The sequence below is a fragment of the Eubalaena glacialis genome, chromosome 1, assembly GCF_028564815.1.
Source record: "Eubalaena glacialis isolate mEubGla1 chromosome 1, mEubGla1.1.hap2.+ XY, whole genome shotgun sequence".
Taxonomy (NCBI): Eukaryota; Metazoa; Chordata; class Mammalia; order Artiodactyla; family Balaenidae; genus Eubalaena; species Eubalaena glacialis.
Window position 1 is genome coordinate 1143370 of NC_083716.1, and position 19851 is coordinate 1163220.

At 60.2% G+C, this 19851-nt stretch overlaps 1 protein-coding gene across 19 annotated transcripts in view; it reads right to left on the reverse strand.

The window, feature by feature from the left end:
• The window catches only part of JAKMIP3 (Janus kinase and microtubule interacting protein 3), a 50379-nt gene that overhangs the window by 345 nt on the left and 30183 nt on the right, over positions 1-19851 (reverse strand). For 5 of the 19 annotated variants that reach the window (XM_061191801.1, XM_061191793.1, XM_061191778.1 and 2 more), the window contains 12 exons: positions 16677-16805; positions 15512-15640; positions 14533-14616; positions 12964-13026; positions 10988-11086; positions 10087-10185; positions 9945-9998; positions 6979-7044; positions 6133-6201; positions 5977-6054; positions 2886-3089; positions 1434-1499 (listed from right to left, as the gene is read on the reverse strand). In XM_061191801.1, coding sequence (XP_061047784.1) covers positions 1434-1499; positions 2886-3089; positions 5977-6054; positions 6133-6201; positions 6979-7044; positions 9945-9998; positions 10087-10185; positions 10988-11086; positions 12964-13026; positions 14533-14616; positions 15512-15640; positions 16677-16805 — 1140 coding nt within the window. Of the gene's footprint in view, positions 1-1433; positions 1500-2885; positions 3090-5976; positions 6055-6132; positions 6202-6295; positions 6345-6483; positions 6495-6978; positions 7045-9938; positions 9999-10086; positions 10186-10987; positions 11087-12963; positions 13027-14532; positions 14617-15511; positions 15641-16676; positions 16806-19851 lie in introns of all 19 variants that reach the window. The other 14 variants (XM_061191796.1, XM_061191790.1, XM_061191765.1 and 11 more) reach the window with 10 other exon arrangements.

The following is a 19851-nucleotide window of genomic DNA, read 5'->3' on the forward strand; positions in this document are numbered from 1 at the left end:
GGGACCTGCCATCTGGACCTGTCACCAGGGCTGATGGTGAGGGCGCTAAGTGGCTATAATGATGAGAGGAGTCTTACGGAAAGACGACCCAAGTGCCAGGCAAACACCACACTCGGTGACAATATTTTGGTCTCAGCCCCATTATAAATGACAAAGTACAGCCAACTGGCTGAATAGATTTCACACTTGGAGCCTCATTTTGGGTCGGGGGAGGTGTCCAGCCAACTGAGACACAGGAGAAAATCTGACGGTGGTAAAACTGCTTGGAAAAGCAGAGCTGCTTCAGCTAGATTAAAAGAATAAACACCCAATTTTTAAAATTCTAGTATTTAATACATACAAATGCTCTCACTTTAAGATGCAAAAGGAAAGAGAGGTTCATTTTGGGGGAGAGACTGCACCGCTTCGAGGTTGCGCGTCCCGCCGGCCTCCCCAGGCGAGCCAGGTGTGTGTCGCTCACGGTCTGGAGCCCACGGGCAGGCACATACTTGCTCCCCGGCTGCCTCTCTGCTTTGCAGGTCGTGCCCTGCACGGTTCTAGGGGCCTGTCACCAGCTCTGGATTTGCAAGTTACCACCAAGACCGCTCGTCAGATGGCGGTAAAGTGCCCAGGGAAGGGGCCGGGTTCATCTGGACGAGGGGTGGGCAGGGCAGGGGGAGGACCAGCTGCAGGGGCTGCCGTGGGGAGGGGTCCCCGTGCCCCGCGAGCACACAGCCTCTGCTGGCTCTTCCCAGGCAGGGCTGAGGACGTGTGGCCCATTGAGGGTGGCGGGTCCTGTCCAGACCCCAGCCTCCCGTTCTCTCCGGCAGCGACAAGCCAGGGAGGCTCAGAGGGGAGCCGGCCTTTGGTGAGATCCACCCCACAGGCAAGACCGGTCACAAGACGCAAACAAGCAGTCTGCCTGCTAGAAGCCATCGAAACATCCTAAATCACAGACCAAAAGAGCCCAACTGTCCTAGAACTAAGCACACCCTGCAGGCTTCTCTCTGAGGGTGCTCTGTGCACCCTGATTTGGGAGTTGCAGAGCCAGCCATCGGGAGGAGAGCTGGACAGACCTCCCTGACCCCAAGCCACACGGCCCCCAACCAGCTGCACCCCAGCACCTGCCGTTTCCAAACTTGGGAGCCACAGTCAAGGAATCACACTAAAGGGACCGCTGGTTGCCGGTCTGCAGGCACCCCGACGGCCGGGGAAACTGAGGCCGTGAGAGGCACGGCCCTCGGGGTGGCACGGCTGGGTTGTCACGGACGGGGTGTTCCCAGACCCTGGGCTCCGGCTCCTTGTCCCGAGCAGACACGTCCCTGAAGCCTCTTTCTGTCCAAAAATACCCCAACCTCAGACCTAGCGCTACATGGCATCCTGAGTTACCTGTTCTTCTCTCTTTGTGTGAGCTCTGGCAAAAAAGCAAGACCCCAAATTCGTATTTGTCTTACCTTTTCCTCCAGTTCCTTTATTTGTCTCTTCTGAGCTTCTATTCTTTCTTCTAATTCTTTAATTCTCTGCAATGTTAAAAGAAGGAAAATCCTCAATAATCAGAATATTTGGGAAACCAAGTGGGCAAAAGCCTATCAGGGTTTTCACGCAGGTACTTGGTGGACCAGTCGTCACAGAGCAGCTGCCATGCTGGCCACGGTGAGGGGGCCAGGGGCCTCGGGCTGCCCTCCCCGCCGACTTTGAGGAGCCTGGGCTTCGGGAGGAGAGCCAGTGTGCCTGCCTCAGGTTCCGTTACGGACACAGCCTCCCTCAGTCTGCTCTTTGCAACAGCAAGAGAGAGGAGGACAGCTTTCCCCTCGGCCACGCTCCCTGTGCCGGGAATGACACCCTCCCACCTCCTACATCTCCAGATCATAAACCATGATGCTCGAAGGCCAAGGAAATGGTAAGGGCCCAATTCACAGTCCTTCCCAAACGCTGTTCCAGCAGTGAGAGGAGCAAAAGGAGGGTCACAAAGCCAGTCATGGGGAGGACTTTGCTGGCAAGGCTGACCTCATGTCTGGAAACGCTAGTCTTCACTTTGGTGCACACTGCCGGGCAGATGGACATGTGTGTGCCCACGCCGGACCTGGATGCCTGGCCTGGACCCTGGAAGCAGCTGAGCTCTGATCACAGCCCGTCTGACGGGAGTGAGGGGCTGCAGGTGGCAGTCCTCACGCTGACCACCCTGGGTCTGGCAGCGAGGGTCCTGGTAGCTGACCAATCCTCTGGTCAGAGATTAGCCCTCTGACATTCACAGTAAACCTGGATTCACTAGTGTATCTGAACACGGAACACAGCCACAAAGGCCACGCCAGCACACACAGGGGAGCGGAGGCATGTCTTACACACCAAGCCTGTCTAGTCTGCCAGGATCCCTCACTCCCAGTTAGAAATGAACTGGCCAGACTGGCCTGAGGGCCCCAAGTGCCTGTAGGCCAAGAGAAGGTCCCCAAGTCCCTAGCCCATGAGCCTCTGCTCCCCAGATGACACCTTCACTGGGATCTTGCCACTGAGGGAGGAACCACGGAAGAGACCCAGAGTGGGGGGTCCCAGGAGGGGGGCTGTGCCACCCAGAGGCCTGGGCGGGACAGCCCAGGAGGCTGGTCCGGAGGGACAGGCAGTCCGGCAGGAGGGTCCCCCATGGGCACGGCCACTGGAGAGCATGGCCATCGGGGGGCACGGACAGTGGAAGGCCCTGGCCTTGGGGGCATGATCATTGGAGGGCAGGGATATGGGGGTGTGGCTACGAGAGGGCATGACTTTTGGGGGCGTGGCCACGGGAGGGCATGACCTTTGGGGGCGTGGCCACGGGAGGGTACTGTCATTGGAGGAGTGGCCATCAGGGGGCCGGGGCTGGGAAGCCCCGCTCCGCCCGGAGGTCCCGCGCCCGCGGCGCCCCTGCCGCGCACCTGCTGCGCCAGCTGCAGCAGCTCCATGCGCTCCCGCAGGATCTGGGCGTCCCGCTCGCGCATCTCGCTCATGACCTGGCGCTTCCACTGCTCCACCGCCACCCTGAGCTTCTCGCGCTCCTCCTCCGACAGCGTGTCCGCCACTTTGGCCCCGGCTTCCTGCTGCAGGACGTCGTACAGCATGGCTTCCAGCTCCAGGATGTGCTGGGGGCGGGAGGGGGCACGTCAGTCCTCGCCGCCTCCCCCGGGGCCGGCCTGGGGGACTGGGGCACCCCGCCCTGGGGTCACGACGCCTCCAGGCCAGCCCACAGAGGGGACTGCTTCCGCCTGGGCCGGTTAAATGATATTCTGGAGGGTGGAAACAGTCCGGGAGTAATTATTTCAGGAGCATCCCTTCCACGCGATGTTTAACGTGCAGTGAAACATTAGGGACATCAAGGTCAGCAGAATTTGAGGCCAGAGTCGGATGAGGGCCAGAGGGGCAGTGGGCCGGGCGGGTGTCCCTTGAGGAAAGAACAACAAAGGCTTCTTCCTTTGCTCACAACCTTCGCCAAACCCTGGGCTTCTGAGTCGCTAAGAAGGAAGAAGGGCGGTCTCACAGGGTTTGTCTGCAGTAGTGCAGAGGGGCCGGGCCGTCAGCTCTGCGGTCCCTAGTGCTGCCTGTGGGGTGACTCGCGTCCCCAAAGAAACATCAAGCCCTAACCCCCAGAACCTGTGAAATGTGGATCACTTGGAAATAGGCAGATGTCACCCAGTGCAGGTGAGGTCAGATTGGATTAGGGGGCCTCAATCCACTGACTCACGGCCTTGGAAGAAGAGGGGAACTTGGAGACAGTCATGGAAGATGCGGGGAAGCCATGTGACGACAGGGCAGAGATTGGGGTGACTCAGCCACAAGCCCGGGAACGCCTGGGCCCCCAGGAGCTGGAGGAGGCAGGAGGGCCTCCCCTGGAGCTTCAGACGGATGTGGCCCCGCCAGCACCTTGGTGTCAGGCTTCTGGCCTCCAGACTGTGAGACATACACCTGCCCCACCTCTCCTCCCCTTCTCTCTCCCTGTCTGTCTGTCTGTCTGCCTCCCTCCCTGCTGCCTGTACATGAGGCCCCACGTGTCCAGCCTCTGCCCGCCTCCCAGCCCCTCACCTCCTCTGTCCCAAATGATAACCCTAAGGATGTCCACGCCCGTGGGTGCCTGTGTGTGCCTGCACCGGCTTAAGGCTTCACCTCCATGAAGCCCTTCAGTCCCGCCCCTTCCAGGAAGCAGGTGCTCTTGTTAGGCCTGGCTCACGGGTGAGGACACTGAGGCAGGCTGATGAGACTGCCGGGCTGGACGACCTGCACAGGGCCCTGCTGGTGGGGAGAGGGGTTCAGACTCCAGGGGGGCTCCAGCCCAGGGCCCTCGCGTTGTCCCGCCAGGGCTCCGACGTGGAGAGCTGGCTACGCTGCTGGTCCCCAGACACACATGCTGTATCATCCCTTTGCTGCCACCCAGCCGCCAAAATACAGACCTTGTTATAAATTCCTAGTGACTTAGCACTTTGATCTGGAACACTTTTAAAGCTTGTTCCTCAGGAAATTTCATAGATACAATCTTTGAAAAAGCCAAATTCTTCCCATCTTCCCATCAAAAATGTAACCTCTTCAGAAATGAATGTTTCTTCTTCTTCAGGCAAAATGACTATGGAAAGTCCTTTTGGCTGAGTAGACATTTTAGGAAATGGGGGGGGGGGGGAACCTTTGTTCCTCGCTTACATGTTATTGTTCTTGACAGCCACAAAATAAACTGTCCCCAGCTGTCACTGCCAACTCACACACCCATCAGCTGCCACTTCCTAGAGCCAAAGAGCTTAGTGTGTTTAAGATATTCTCCAGCTTTAAAATAAAGGCAGCTGAGTGTGGGGCTTAGAATTAACATCACCATGGCTTCACCCCAAGACTGGCAGGAGATGGAGATGTTCTGACCTTCCCTACGTGCATGACCTTGAGCGACGGGCCACCCGGACGCCGGCTCTGTGTGCACAGCCTTGCCCCAGCGCTCGCCCTCATCTGTGAATGGCCAGGCCTCTGCTCCCAGCTGCCCTAGACGGCCCTCAGCCACGCAGGGACCACCCTTCCCCTTCGAAACCCAGCTGTGGCTCCTGTGCTCACAGAGCAGGGAGAGTGTGAAACCCAGCAGGTTCCCACAGGCCTGTGTCTCCCCCAGGGCATCCCAAGGCGGTAGGTGCCTCCCTCCTGCACAGGGCTTTGTGAATGGCAGATAAAATGGCTAATTATCCAGCAGGAAGTGCAGGCCTAACTATGGAGTCAAGAAAACCAGGGAGGGAGAGCAAAACGTGCAGCCTTCCTGCCGGAATTGGAGGAAGGGGGCCCCCAAACAGTATCACGCAGGGAGCAGCCCTGACAGTCATCAGACCGGGAGCGGACCCAGCATCACCGGGAGCCCTGACAGTATCCCTCGGCGCTGTGTGCAGGAGCCCCCATCCACAGTCCCAGGGCGACGTTTACTGTGGCGTGCGGGTGCGTGTGTGTTCGTGCGTCCGTGTGTCATAAGGCCGTCTCCCTGATGTCATCTCCAGGACCCATGTTTTCGGCACCGATGTCGGGGTTAACCGCACACGGGGATGTCCCTTCAGGTTTCTCGGGGGGAAATGGCTTCCCATGGGGCAGGCACGCACAAAGGGCACGTGTGCACTGGTTGGTGCAGATGGACAGAAGCAGGGCTCCCGGGCGGGATGATGGACTGACAGACATTCAGCTGTGTTCATCTCATTTGTAAATGCATTGTTTCAATGAATTCTATTTTCTCAGCTCATTTCAAATACCCACTTGACTTCTGCTCGTGTGCCTGCACTCCTGGGGCCAAGGGCTGCTGACGGAGCAGTAAGGCATCCTCGGAACTCGCCGGGCGAGGGGTGTCCGGCAGGAGAAATGCGAAGAGTGACCCCACGCTGGTCACACTGGGCGCAGGATCTTCCCAGGCAGGTCCGAGGCCACGTGGCCCCCGAGACACCACGCTGGCCGTGGGAACAACCGTCCCCGTTTCTACCGCAAATCCGCCGCCCCTGGGCGTTCCGGCAGCCGCGCTTCTCTTACCTTGTGAGCCTGGTCCAAGGACTGCTTCCTGAAGTCCAGCTCCTCGTCCAGGTAGCCCTTCTGCTTACTGAACAGCTCCTGAAACGCAAGAGGACCCGCGTCTGGGCCTCGCGCAGCCGACCCGGTGCGCGGGCCGTGGGGCCAGACGCCACCGACCTGCTCGCTCTCCAGGTCCTCCATCTTCCGCTGCAGGGCCGACTCCGTCTCTTCGATCTCCTGGAGCCACTGGACACAGTGGAAGGTACTCAGACGTCCAAGTCCACCTCCCCGAGCCCCGGGGAGACAGCCTGGGGGGCCTGGCCCTCCCTGCCCTTCCCACTCTTCCTCCAGGAGGGGAGGGCTCAGCCCTCGTGGGAGTCAGGGCTGGGCTGGCATCATGGGCTCCGTGTGCCCGGCGTGCGGGCCAGGCCCGGGTCCCCCCTCCGCAGCCCCGCCTCGTGTCCAGGGAGTCTGCCCCCCCAGCCCCGGGAGAGGAGGGACGTTAGGCGGCCCGTTCTCCCGAGGTGCTGGACCCTGAGCTCCTATTTGCTGGACACCCCTCCCCGCCCTGCTGGGGGCCGCTGGGAGGGGGCGCTGCCAGCAGGCCTACCAAGCCGGTTCTGGCTCCAGGGGTGGGACCGGGAGCAGGCTGGCGGCCCTTGAGCAGAGAGGCTGGAGGGTGGGGAGCCCGGGTGGGCTGGGCGACCCCCGGAGGAGGGTCCCGGCAGGTGAGACAGATGCTGCCGGTTTACAGAGCCACCATACCTCCCGGCCTCTGGGGGCAGGCGGAGGCAGAGCGGCCTTGGGGAGAGGTCTGGCTTCATCTGTCACTTGCAAACATGCGTGGCGGTGCTGGCTGACCTGTGCGTGTGCCAGACCTCCCGAGGCAAGCAGGATCCGTGGACCCCAACCCCACCTCCCGGCAGCCCTCCTCCCAGGGTGAGCGTCTTCTCTGCGCTGAGCCAGAAAGGGAGGCTTCGGGAAGCCCGGCCCGGTCCCGACAGCGTCCACGGTCACCGTTACCTTTTCGGCCAAGGTCAGGACTGTCCCGGCTTGTGTGACGACCACCTGCTCTGCATTGGTCAGATTCTGTACCCGAAAGCAGAAGTCACGTGTGGTCAGGGGAGGTGCCCCCGGGGTGGCCGGGCTGAGGGACGGATGGGCGCAGGGGAGCTGGGGTCACAGCTAAATGTCGCTTTCACTAAAGGCCCTCCCGGGAGCCTGTGATCCTCTTTCCTCTTGGTCCTGCCAGCTCTGGGGTGACGCTCCGCCTTGCCCCCTCTGGCCGTCTCACTGCTGGTGACCACGTCTAGGGTAGCCAGCGAGGCAGAACGGGACAATGGCGGCAGGACGAGCAGCCAGCCTTCCCGGGTCTCTGCTGGATTTTTATTTAAAGCCAGCTCTCCGCGCAGGCGGCCTGAATTATTAAAGCGCCACTTAGGAATGTGAAGCAAAGATCAAACATTCATGGCTATGAAATGGTTCCCATCCCTGCCGTTTTGCCTTTTTTCTGCATGTTTTATTCATGCCTCGTCCCAAAGGGCCCGCCTGGGTAGTCCTTCTGGGCAGGGTGACTCTGGCTTTGGGGTCAGTGGGCATCCTCAGAGGATGTGCCACCTGCGTCAGCACCAGGGTGGAGGGAGCTGGGCTGTCCCCACTGCTGGGCCCACCTGTGGGACAGCCAACAGGGCTCACGGGGAGCAGAGACAGGCAGGGAGGAGCCCCCTGGGGTCACTGAGCTGAGGGTGGCCCCCCACCCCAGAACTTCCCTGATTCGGGGCCACCTGCTCCGAAAGCCCTCCCGCCTTTCTCCCTCCGCAGCGTGAGCTCCCCAGGGGCAGGGGTCTCTCACCACCCCCTACCCCGGCAGCAGTAGGCACAGGTGGGGGTTGGTGGCCGGGTGCTGGGACACAGAGGCAGGCGCCGCCCTCAGGCACGCTGCGCCCCGACTCGGTGTGGTGCCGGGGCCAGGCGCCCCTCATCCCTCTGGCTTCCGGGGACACGAGCCAGGCTGTCCCCTCCCTCCTCCCAAGGCGGGGCTGGGCCTGATGGGCGGGATGGGAGTGTGGGAGGCTGAGGGGGGCCTTCGGGGTAACTGAGGGAAGCTACCTGGATGTGGTCAGCCCAGGCTGAAGGGCCCGCGATGTCCCACTTGGTGGGCAGCCTGGCTGGGCTCCCCCTACTCCCTCCTGGAGGTGACCATGGCCTTGGCAATGTGTGTCTCCTCCACCCTCGCAGCCCTCCCTGGGTGACCTGACCCCCTGCAGCCCAGGTGCAGCAGCGGTGAGCAGGCGGCCCACCGGGGAGGACGGGGGTCCATTCTGCCCCCCGCCGGCCCCTCTGCTCCACTCCAAGGACCCTGACTCCTGAGGAAACCGAGGTCCGGGGCTCAGGTGCCCCGTGGCCAGCTGGGAGGCTGCAGCCTTCTGGGAAGCAGCCTGGAGACAGTGGCCACAGCCTCAGCGTGCCCTGGCTGAGAAGGGGATAGGGCCAGGCTATCCCTGTCATCTGCCTGAAGCGTGTCCACGTGCACACGACAGACCTAAGGGTCACCCCCATGGTCCTTCAGAAACTGCCAAGGGTCTCTAGAGGTCACCTGCAGGTAAAACTGGCAGCATGTCCTCTGCCCCTGTCTCTGAGGCCGTGTGATGGCTCCAGGGCCGTCACGTGCACTGGTGCTCTGGGGCGGGCAGCTACAGGGCTGGGAGGGGCCCCGAACAGAACTAGGCAGACCTGGGCTCGTCCTAGCTGGCCAGTACCGCAGCTCTGTGACCTGGGTGGGTGCCCTCTGGGGCTTCAGTCTCTCCAGCTGTGAACTGAAAGGTTCCCAAGAGCCCGTGATGGGGGCTGATACTCAGGCTGAACCCCGGAGCACATCGTGACAACGGCCATCCCTGCTGTGGACCAGCACCTCCGCTACCTGCAGCCGACGTGGAGCAAGGGGTCTGACTAGTGGCAGGGTCGGGGGTGGGCAATACAGCCAGGAGAGCCTCTCTGCTGGGAGCTGCTTCCCCCGCTCCCCGCCCTCACTGCTTCCCAAGTAAAGGGCAGGTGGGGAGAGGTGGGATTCCTGTCAACACAGGGCCCTGAACACCTCGAAGCTGCTGGGAAGAAGTGGCCCCAAGGATGTGCATGAGCGCCTGGGTTTTGGTATGCGTGTGAGAAGTGTGTGTGTGTGTGTGTGTTTGCGTGTGTTTTTTTCCTCCATCTACCGCATGGAGTGCACCAATTTGACTTAGTGCCTTGATCTTCCTTGAGAGCAGTCACCAGGATGTGGAGCCCAAGGTGCCTTAGGACCAGCCGTAGACTGTATACTTGTTAGGATACCCTGTGGCGGAAACGTCCTGGGGTGTGGATTGGGGCCCTCTTCCAGCACAGCTGACCCCCCCATTGGGCAGGGGCTCAACAAGTACAGGATGCTGGATGGAGGGTGAATGGAGAATGGATGGAAGGTGGATGGACAGAGGATGAGGGATGGAGGATGGGTGGATGGAGGGTGGCGTGGAGGGATGCAGTCACTCTGCCCATTCAGCAATTAGTATTCTTTTGAGGAGTTTGCTGTAGAAATTGGAACTCTGCCCTAAGTGAGATTCGGGGATTATTTATATAGGCTCTGCCCCTCCTCCCAAACTAAGTAAGCGGGAAGCCCTGAGTTTGAGGTGTCTGAGGACCCACAGCCCCCATCCCCACCAAGGATATGGAAGAGCTTAGAGACTGAGAGGGGTTCCAGAAACTGAGAACACAGGGCCAGAAGCACCTCTGCTGGAAGAATCGAGGGTGAGAGCAGAGGCCCCGAACTCCCGTGTGGGAACAGTGTCAGAAAGAACGAAATTTCTCCTAAATGCCAGAGGGCCCGTCCCAGGCAGCTCCGGCAGTGGGAGGGTGTGGGCTGCGGTAGGGCCACAGCGGGACTCACAGGGGCCCCTGGACCGTGCAGGGCGGTCGGCACGGGGAGGCATGCACAAGTCAGGAGAGCGACCTACACTTACGGCGTTGTCCCCCAGGAGGTCCAGCTTCTTCATCAGCTCCGAGACCAGGATGTCCTAGAGGCAGGGGGACAGGCTGCTGGGTGGGAGTGCGGGCCAGGCGGCCGCGGGGGCCAGGGGTGTGCGGGCGGGGGCGGGGCGTTACCATCATGCCTTCAGCCTCGCAGTACGCCTGCAGGGGGCTCTTCCCGCCCACGAAGTGGGTGTGGTGGAAGTTGATGGCCGGCGACTTCCTCTCCCTCTCCTAGACAGAGAGCGGAAGTCTGGGCACGGTGTCCCCTCCCTCCTGGGAGGGCAGTGCTGGGCCACCCGGGGACACGGTGAAGACACCAAGTCCACCCAACACGGTCAGCGTGGTCCTTGTGAAAACGAAGCCCCGGCTGCCGCAGCAGAGGCCAAACCCTCCTCCTGCGCAGGGGACGGCCCTGTGTGGACACTGTTGGGGGCAGGGACCTCCCAGCCACCCACGGGGAGGCCCTTGGGAGCGGCCCCCCGCCTGCCGAGGGGCTGGGCAGTCCCACCCCCGGGGCCGACGAGCTGAGTCCCAGGGGACCGGGAGCAGTGTCCCCCACGGGCCTGGCCTCAGTGACCCTGAGGACACGGGACCGTGGCTGGAGGTGCCGCCACCGTCCTCAACCAGGACCACACGCAGGAGCCCTGGGGCCACGGGGCGACACACACGGAGTGGCCACACAGCCCTCCTGCCCCCCCGGAGGCGGGCGGGAGGACTGAGGGGCAGCTCCCTCTGGACTCATGGGGGCCCACTCCCCACGCTGCAGGTGTGCGTGGACGCCAGGAAACCAGACAGGCGGAAATGCCGGTGCAGAGACGCACCAAGCGAAGCTGGGTGGTGGCGTCGTAGGAGAGGGTGGTCATGCCCGCCAGCCAAGGTCACGAGGGACCGGGGGTGAGGGAGGCCCCAGAGCTGTGTGCGGACAATTTGTTTCGTTTTGCATGTGTTTCCTCTGAGTGACAGGGCTGGGCTCGCAGCCCTCGATGGCACCAGCTCGGGGTGACAGCTCTCTGACCCCACCCCGACCCCGCACCTCTAGCTCCAGGATCCGGAACTCCAGCAGCTCGTTTTGGTCCTTTGCATCCTGGACCTCATGCTTTAACCGAGCCTCTTCTGTCTCCATTTGTTTAATCTGTAAAATAAAAGACGGGTGAGGCCCTGGAGTCTCACGTGAGGCCAGCTCTCAGCTTCCCTGACGGCTGCTGGCGTCACGGGGACGGCGCCTGGCCCAGGTCCTCGGCCCAGAGCCCACACTCCAGCCTCAGTCCGCGGGGGGCCGCCCTGGTGAGACTAGGTGAGTCCCCTCCTGGGCTAAACCGGCAGCGGGTGGGCGGGGGACGCAGGGCCGGGTGCACTGGGCGGGGGGCCGTCTGAGCAGAGATGAGGAAGAGAAGGGCCGCCGCGGGCAGAGGCGTAAGCTGTCGCCAAGCTGCCTGCGCCTCACCATGGCCAGGACAGCGCCCCTTGGAGCCCAGGCTGGCCCAGAGCCTCAGGAACACTGCTGTCCGATGGCGGGGCTGTGTGCCGTGGCTGCCTGGCCATCCTCCAGAACTGACGTGTGTGAGGCCCGCGCCTCCCAAGGGGTAAGCACAGTGCAGCCCGTGGCACATGTCCTCAGTGGTCTCGTGTCCACCATGGGCACCGTCAACTCGGTCCGTCCCCCCGAGTTGAACTTGGGGGCCAAGGGGCCTGCTCTGCGGCTCGAATGGGTCCAGATGGATCCAGGAGCACCAGCATCCTCTGAGTTAGCCGGTGCCCTCGGGAGCTGGGTCTTCCCACTGCACTGTGTGTCACTCTGCGCGGCTGGGACGGCTGGGATGCACCCACGGGCCAGGAGTGTGACCCCATGGGCACCGTGCCAGACAAACGCACAGGTTTTAAGTGCACATATGAGTGTTCAAGTGTGCAAATGAGGGTTTATGTGTGCATGTGGGTGTTAGGTGTACGGGTGACAAGCGCACATGAGTGTTTAAGTGTGTGTGCTCGTGAACATTTGAGTGTGCCTGTGTTCAAGTGTATATGCAGGCGTTGATGTGCACACATGAGTGTTTAAGGGTGCACATGTGTGTCTGAGTGCACACAAGCTATTACGTGCGCACGTGAACATTTATATGTGCGCACAAGCATTTACATGTGTGCGTGCGCATTTAAGTATGCGGTCGTTCTGCGTACACACAAGCATTTACGTGCACAGGAGGGTTTATGTGAGCACGAGAGCACCACGGAAACAGCTGTGCTGACTTAAGACGTGTGCAGAGGGTCCACGACAAGCAGGTAGGTGTTGCTCAGCATTTAAGGTATGAATGGCACCCAAAGCACTGCCCCGTGTGGGCCTGACGACTTCGGGTGGGGCAGGACCGGCCTCTGCCCGTGGGCCTGGTTCGGCGCCCTCAGGCGCGTGAGCGGTGGCCGGCCTGGCCCTTTTCTAGAAGGGCTGTGCCTGCCGTAGCAGGTGCTGCCCCCGCCCGCCCTCTGCCTGCGGACAAGGCCAGCTGCTGGTGGGGGTGGGTCACCAAGAGCACCCTCACCAGGACAGGGTGATGAGGGGGCCGCCAGAGCGAGCTGTGAGGCCCCACTGGCCCTCCTGCCTCTGGACATGCAGCCACTGCCCCCTCCCTCCTCGTTCCACGTGACTGGCTCCAGCCGTCCTGGGCCCACTCCTCTGGGGACGGCCATGAACTGCCCACAGAGGTTGTCTAACCGTCACCAACCACAGAACCCATCAGGCAAGAAAACAAGAACCGAGAAGCCGCTATAGACACGGGGCTGGCGGGACCCCAGGTGCCTCCTTCCAGGCCGCCTGTCCCAGGAGACGGCGGGGGTGGGTCGGGGGGGCAGCCCCACGGGAGTGAGAAGCACAGAAGGCCCGGCTGGGGCTCCGCTGGGGAACCTCCGCCCTCTCCCCACCGCCCAGCACCGCGGGGACCCCGCAAACCCCTGAGCGCAAGGGAATCCCTGCTTTCTTTGGGAGGCAGCCAGACGCTCAGACGCGGCCTGGCAGGTGCCTACCTTTTCTATGAGCTCTTGATTTCTCCGATACAGCGCTTGCTTCTCTTCAATCCACTTCGTGTCCTTGGAAAGGGAATCGAAGTGGAGAAATAAATACACCGCAGGGTGGAACCACGATTGAAATCACAATTCAGCAGACAGGGGATGTGTTGAAAAGACTCAACACCCAGCTTCCGAAGTAACCAGGGAGTGGTAGCTTCTGCCCCACAGCTGATGGAAACCCAGGGTTTCACCCGTTTCCTTGGAGGGTCCCGGCTAGAAGTGGACGGCACCCAGGCTCGTGCTAGCCCAGGCCAGGCGCCCACGTGGACGTCGCAGGTCCGGGGGACCCAGACACACAGCCAGCGGGAGCCAGGGGGCTTGGGCCGGTGGCGAGAGGGCAGGTGCCAGGGTGGGGGTCCCTCCCACTTCACACCTGGGGACACGGGGCCCGAGGCAGGCTCTGAGCTCTGGTGGGACCCATGTGGACGCCCGCTGGGCTGCCCTGGGTCAGGCCTTGGGGGAGGCCCGGTGTCCTCGACCCCCAGTTCCAGCTCCATGCCCTGGAGGAACCTCCACCACCGGCATTTGGTCACAAAGTGAGGTGTCCAGACACTGAACTCGGCCCCAAATTTCTTCTCAGCAGAGTCCTCTGTGAAGTTCTTTTCAAGTTTGAAGGACTCGTTTCTGCAACGAAAGGACCGGCTTCCTCCACCTCCTCCTCCTTCTCGCTTCCCAGCCCCTCGGCTACTGTTCTTCTCGGGCGCGAGCAGCTCGGCGGCCACATCAGACGGGGCCCAGGAATGACGACTCCGGGTCTGGGTCGTGGAGCTGTGCGCGCAGCTCCAGAGTGCAGCTCCCTCAGGCCGAGTGCAGCCCGGGGGCTCAGGGGCCGAGGAGTGGGGATGTGGGCCGGTCCTGTGTGACTCAGGCGCCTCAGCACTGGATTCGGGGCCTCATGCACTCAGGTGAGGATGTGGCAATGTGGCCGGGCAGCGGCTCACGTCCTTGCCCTGTCCGTCTGTCCAGCCGTCTCCCCAGCAGTTAACACATCAGGCCCTCCGTGGGTCTGCACGGTGCTTGGCCCTCTCCCACCCAGACCCTCCCAACCCCACTGGACGTCCTCCAGCCAGCCCTGGAGGTCCACCTGGAGCTGCACCATCCAGCAGGTCAGGGGGAGGCTCAGGCCCCGTGGGATGAATGCCCTCCCCCCGGGGTTTGAAGAGCCCAGAGGTGAGGGGGGCTGAGGGGAGTGACCGACAAACCCCTGGGACCTGAAATCCAGGCCTTGAGCTAAGAGACGGACAGAATCTCTGATCAAGCCCAGAGAGGCGTGTACGGATGGTTCCTGCCTTGTTTGGGGCTTGCTGTGGAATTCCTTTATATATGCATTCTTTCCGCTTTTAAAGCCTTTACTGAGGTGTGATGCATACACAGTAAAGGGAGCTGGGGTGCCAGTCTTCAGTGTGCAGATGAATAGTTCTCGCCGACGTACACACCCACAGACCGCCACCCTCATCGGGGGGGCACTGCAGCCCGGGGACCAGGCCACCCCCCCAGCTTCCCAGGGACCCAGGCCCCTGTGCTCACCTGCCCCTGCTCCGCCAGGGCCTTCTCCAGGTCTTCGATCCGCGTCTGCGCCCTCTGCACGTCCGCCTGTAGCTGCTCACGGGTCTGTAGGATGGGAGGAGATATACATCAAATTTTCTCTAAAAGCCAGACGCACCCACTTGGACGGGACTTTAAGGGGACAGTCTGCCTTTTGGTTCAGCCAGTGGAGAGTAGCCCCTTGGCAAGGACCGCTCTGGAGTAAAGGGGAAACTTGGAGGCTTAGCGGAAGCACGCGACCTCGCTGAGATTACGGGGGATGATCTATAGATTCATTTGGAGGGATTATTAGGGAGAATCCTCGTTTACAGGATGAAAGAGGATTGCGCTGCTGGGTGCGGGCCGGAAGGGTCTGCTTTAGTCGTTGGACGATAATGACCAGGACACACGCAGAGGGGCTGCTGAGAGATGTGGCAGGCACAGCCCCCGGGCACCTTCCCTCCCCTCCCCGCGCCTCTGCCCGCCCTGGGCTCACCTCCTTTTCCTCACTCGGCTTTCACTTTCTTCCCCAGAGCCCGACCTCCTTTAGAAGACCACCCCCCGCGCCCTGTTGCGTGAAAGCCCACCACCCAGCACCAGCTGGCTTCTAGGGGGTCTGAGCCCCCTTCCCTTGAGTTAATCTGCTCTCACAGGGTCCAGGCCGCAGGGCACTTTATCGTGATGGGTGCCCGGCTGCCCTGGGAACAGCTTCCAGGGCAAACGGATGACAGCGTTTGGGCCATCGGGACACAGGGTGTGGGGTGCCCCGCCCTGGCGCGGGACCACCCGCCGCTGAGCGACCGCCAGAGCTGCTTCCCAAACAACTGCGTGTCGGTCGCCTGGGTGAGCATCACCAGGCCCGACCGTGACCGCGGGAGAGAAGGGCCGGGTCTGGAAGGTGCGAGGGTCCCTGCCAAGGCCGGGGGTCAAGCGGGGGAGCCCAGTGGGAGCCGGAACGTGGTGGCGTGGACGTCAGTTAGACCTTAACTTCTCGCTCTGCGTCCAGCGTCCCTCCGACCTGCTCCTGCAGCAGCGCGTAGGCCCGCTGCAGGGCCTGGTACTCCATGGTCAGCTGCCGGAACCGCAGCTCCGTCTCCTCCTTGGCCCTGCCCTGGAGGGGCGCACGGAGACACAGCGTTAGCCGGGCCTCTACCGGGGACCCGAGAGGCAGGCCCTGAGCCCTGGGATGAAAGGCCGAGCTGGCTGCTCTGAGGCCAGGGCTCGGCGGGGGCCCACCTGCCAGCCAGGCTGTCCTGACCCGGGGACCCTGCATTCCTGACCAGGCTCCCCTGAGGCTCCGCTCTGCCGGACTGTGTCGGGAAGGGACCTGGGCCTTGTGAAAGGCTTAAAGCTGAGGTCTCACCTTCCAGGCTCCTTTCCTGCACAGTCACCCCTGCTGTCTCCCCCTGGCTGGGATGTCACTTGCTGCCCCAGGGAGAAGGCAGGGGGCTGCTGGCCTTCAGAGGAGAACAAGCCATGTCCGGGAGTGACCGGACGGGAACCCTAATGGGCCCAAGCTCCCCCAGGCCCGTCCTCACTGGCGGCAGCTGTGCTACCCTGTCCTGGATCTCTAAGCGGGTTCATGGTCGTGGGGCCGTCCACCAGGATCTGCCAGGGGAGGTGCAATCCGTGGCCTCAGTGCCCGCTGTGCCTGGTCAGGGCCATGGACCACTGGCCCCTTCTCATCCCGCACCTGCAGGGCTGGGCCAGTGTTCTCCTGGAAGGAGGCGCGAGGAGGGTGGGACACCTCGGCTGTGTTTATTCAGAGACAGAGCTTGTCCTCATCACCTCTCCACCCTGATGCACGACTCGGCTGCCCCCGTGGCGTTGGTGCTGACTCCTTGCTGGGTGGCCCAGACCCCCCCACCCCCGTCACCCTGAGAGGGCAGGAGCTCTCTGCACCGCTCTGCAGAGGGGGCCCTGGCGCAATGACGGGGGTGAAGCAGACGGGGCGTGCGTGCGAAGGAAGGGGGGCGGGGACAGCCAGGAAGCCAGCAGCGGGAGGTGTTTCCCACTGTACAAAATCGTGGGTTACTGAGGGTTACAGCCGGTGAGGGCCCCCTCTGGGGAGCAGGCCTCCTGACCCCGACCCCGCCTGCCTCTGTGCCGCCCGCTGGGCCCGTCCAGAAGCCGCCGCGGGAGGGTACCTCCTCCAGGTCGTCGTCTGGGGTGCACGGGGTCTGGTCTGTCCTGTCCGTTTGATAAGAGATGGAAGAACCGTCAGATTCCAGGGAAGCCTCTTCGTCGTATCCAAAGAAGGTCTCCACGACAACCGGCTTCTGACCAAAAGGGACGGTGTTAATCCAAACCCAGACCAGCTGCCCGGCCGCCCCCAAGCGCACTCCGGCCTCCACCCTGGACCGCCCGTGCCCCGCACTGCTCAGGCCACCCAACCTCAGGCCAAGGGGGCCACCATCTGGGCTGGCGGACAGCAGAGTGGGAGATGGCCCTCCTAGCGGCCTTTCTAGGGGCCAGACAAGCCCATATTTGTGCCTAAGGAATCTCTAACAGCCTGTATGGGGATCACCGTTGGTTGTTCCAAAACCAAACCAAAAAAACCCCACACATTTTGTAAAAAGCAGGATACAAGTTAGGTCCTTTGGGAATGTCTCCCAAATCTCCTTTAATAAAAATCACAGGTTTATCAAAAAGGATTGTGCAGCAAAGAAACTATCCCAGGCCTTCAAATTCCCTAGGGGCGCAGGGGCGCAGGGGCGCAGGGGCACAGGTCTGCCCGGGAGAGACCCTGGCGCTGCCGCCCGCGTCCTGGCCCGAGGCGGGGAGCGAGTCACAGCTACCTTCTCCTCCTCCTCATTACTGTGGTGAATTCACATCTCCTCTTGGAAATTTAAAGGAAACAAGGTTGGGTTTTTTAATTTAAAATATAGAGGAGGGAGGGGCAAGATGGCGGAAGAGTAAGACGCGGAGATCACCTTCCTCCCCACAGATACATGAGAAATACATCTACACGTGGAACTGCTCCTACAGAACACCCACTGAACGCTGGCAGAAGACGTCAGACCTCCCAAAAGGCAAGAAAATCCCCACGTACTTGGGTAGGGCAAAAGAAAAAAGAAATAACAGAGACAAAAGAATAGGGACGGGACCTGCACCAGTGGGAGGGAGCTGTGAAGGAGGAAAGGTTTCCACACACTAGGAGCCCCTTCGTGGGCAGAGACTGCGGGTAGCAGAGGGGGGAAGCTTCAGAGCCACGGAGGAGAGCGCAGCCACAGGGGTGCGGAGGGCAAAGCAGAGAGATTCCCGCACAGAGGAGCGGTGCCGACCAGCACTCACCAGCCCGAGAGGCTTGTCTGCTCAGCCGCCGGGGCGGGCGGGGCCTGGGAGCTGAGGCGCGGGCTTCGGTCGGATCCCAGGGAGAGGACTGGGGTTGGCTGCGTGAACACAGCCTGAAGGGTCTAGCGCACCACAACTAGCCGGGAGGGTGCACGAGAAAAAGTCTGCAGCTGCCGAAGAGGCAAGAGACTTTTTCTTGCCTCTTTGTTTCGCGGCGTGCAGGGAGAGGGGATTCAGAGCGCCGCCTAAACGAGCTCCAGAGACGGGCGCGAGCCGCGGCCATCAGCGCGGACCCCAGAGACGGGCATGAGACGCTAAGGCTGCTGCTGCCGCCACCAAACAGCCTGTGGGCGAGCACAGGTCATTCTCCACACCGCCCCTCCCGGGAGCCTGTGCAGCCCGCCACGGCCAGGCTCCCGTAATCCGGGGACAACTTCCCCGGGAGAGCGCACGGCGCGCCTCGGGCTGCTGCAACGTCACGCCGGCTTCTGCCGCCGCAGGCTCGCCCCGCCTCCTCTGTACCGCTCCCTCCCCCCGGCCTGACTGAGCCGGAGCCCCCGAATCAGCTGCTCCTTTAACCCCGTTCTGTCTGGGCGGGGAACAGACGCCCTCAGGCGACCTACATGCAGAGGCGGGTCCAAATCCAAAGCTGAACCCCGGGAGCTGTACGAACAAAGAAGAGAAAGGGAAATCTCTCCCAGCAGCCTCAGAAGCAGCGGATTAAAGCTCCACAAACAACTTGATGTGCCTGCATCTGTTGAATACCTGAATAGACAACGAATCATCCCAAATTTAGGAGATGGACTTTGGGAGCAGGATATATTAACTTTTCCCCTTTTCCTTTTTTTTGTGAGTGTAGATGTGTATGCTTCTGGGTGAGATTTTGTCTGTATAGCTTTGCTCTCACCGTTAGTCCTAGGGTTAGGTCCGTCCATTTTTTTTTTTGTTTTTTGTTTTTTTTTGGCTTAAAAATTTTTTTTCCCTAATAAATGTTTTCTTAATAATTTTTTCCTTATTTTCTATTTTTAAAAAAATTTTTAATAAGTTTTTTCATATTTTTTATTTTAAAAAATTAAAAAATTTTTTTTCTTAATAAATTTTTTCTAAATAATTTTTTCTTATTTTTAGTATAAAAAATTAATAAATCTATTTTTAAAAATTAAAAAAAATTTTTTTTCTTAATAAATTTACTCTTAATAATTTTTTTTCTTATTTTTTATTATAATTGCTTTATTTTATTTTATTTTATCCTCTTTTTTTCTTTCTTTCCATTTTTTCTCCCTTTTATTCTGAGCCGTGTGGATGAAAGGCTCTTGGTGCTCCAGCCAGGCATCAGGGCTGTGCCTCTGAGGTGGGAGAGCCAACTTCAGGACACTGGTCCACAAGAGACCTCCCAGCTCCACGTAATACCAAATGGCGAAAATCTCTCACAGATCTCCATCTCAACATCAAGACCCAGCTTCACTCAACAACCAGCAAGCTACAGTGCTGGACACCCTATGCCAAACAACTAGCAAGAGAGGAACACAGCCCCATCCATTAACAGAGAGGCTGCCTAAAATCATAATAAGGCCACAGACACCCCAAAACACACCACCAGACGTGGACGAACCCACCAGAAAGACAACATCCAGCCTCATCCACCAGAACACAGGCACTAGTTCCCTCCACCAGGAAACCTACACAACCCACTGAACCAACCTTAGCCACTGGGGACAGATACCAAAAACAACGGGAACTACGAACCTGCAGCCTGTGAAAAGGAGACCCCAAACACAGTAAGATAAGCAAAATGAGAAGACAGAAAAACACACAGCAGATGAAGGAGCAGGGTCAAAACACACCAGACCTAACAAATGAAGACGAAATAGGTAGTCTACCTGAAAAAGAATTCAGAATAATGATAGTAAGGATGATCCAAAGTCTTGGAAATAGAATAGACAAAATGCAAGAAACATTTAACAAGGACGTAGAAGAACTAAAGAGGAACCAAGAAACGATGACAAGCACAATAAATGAAATTAAAAA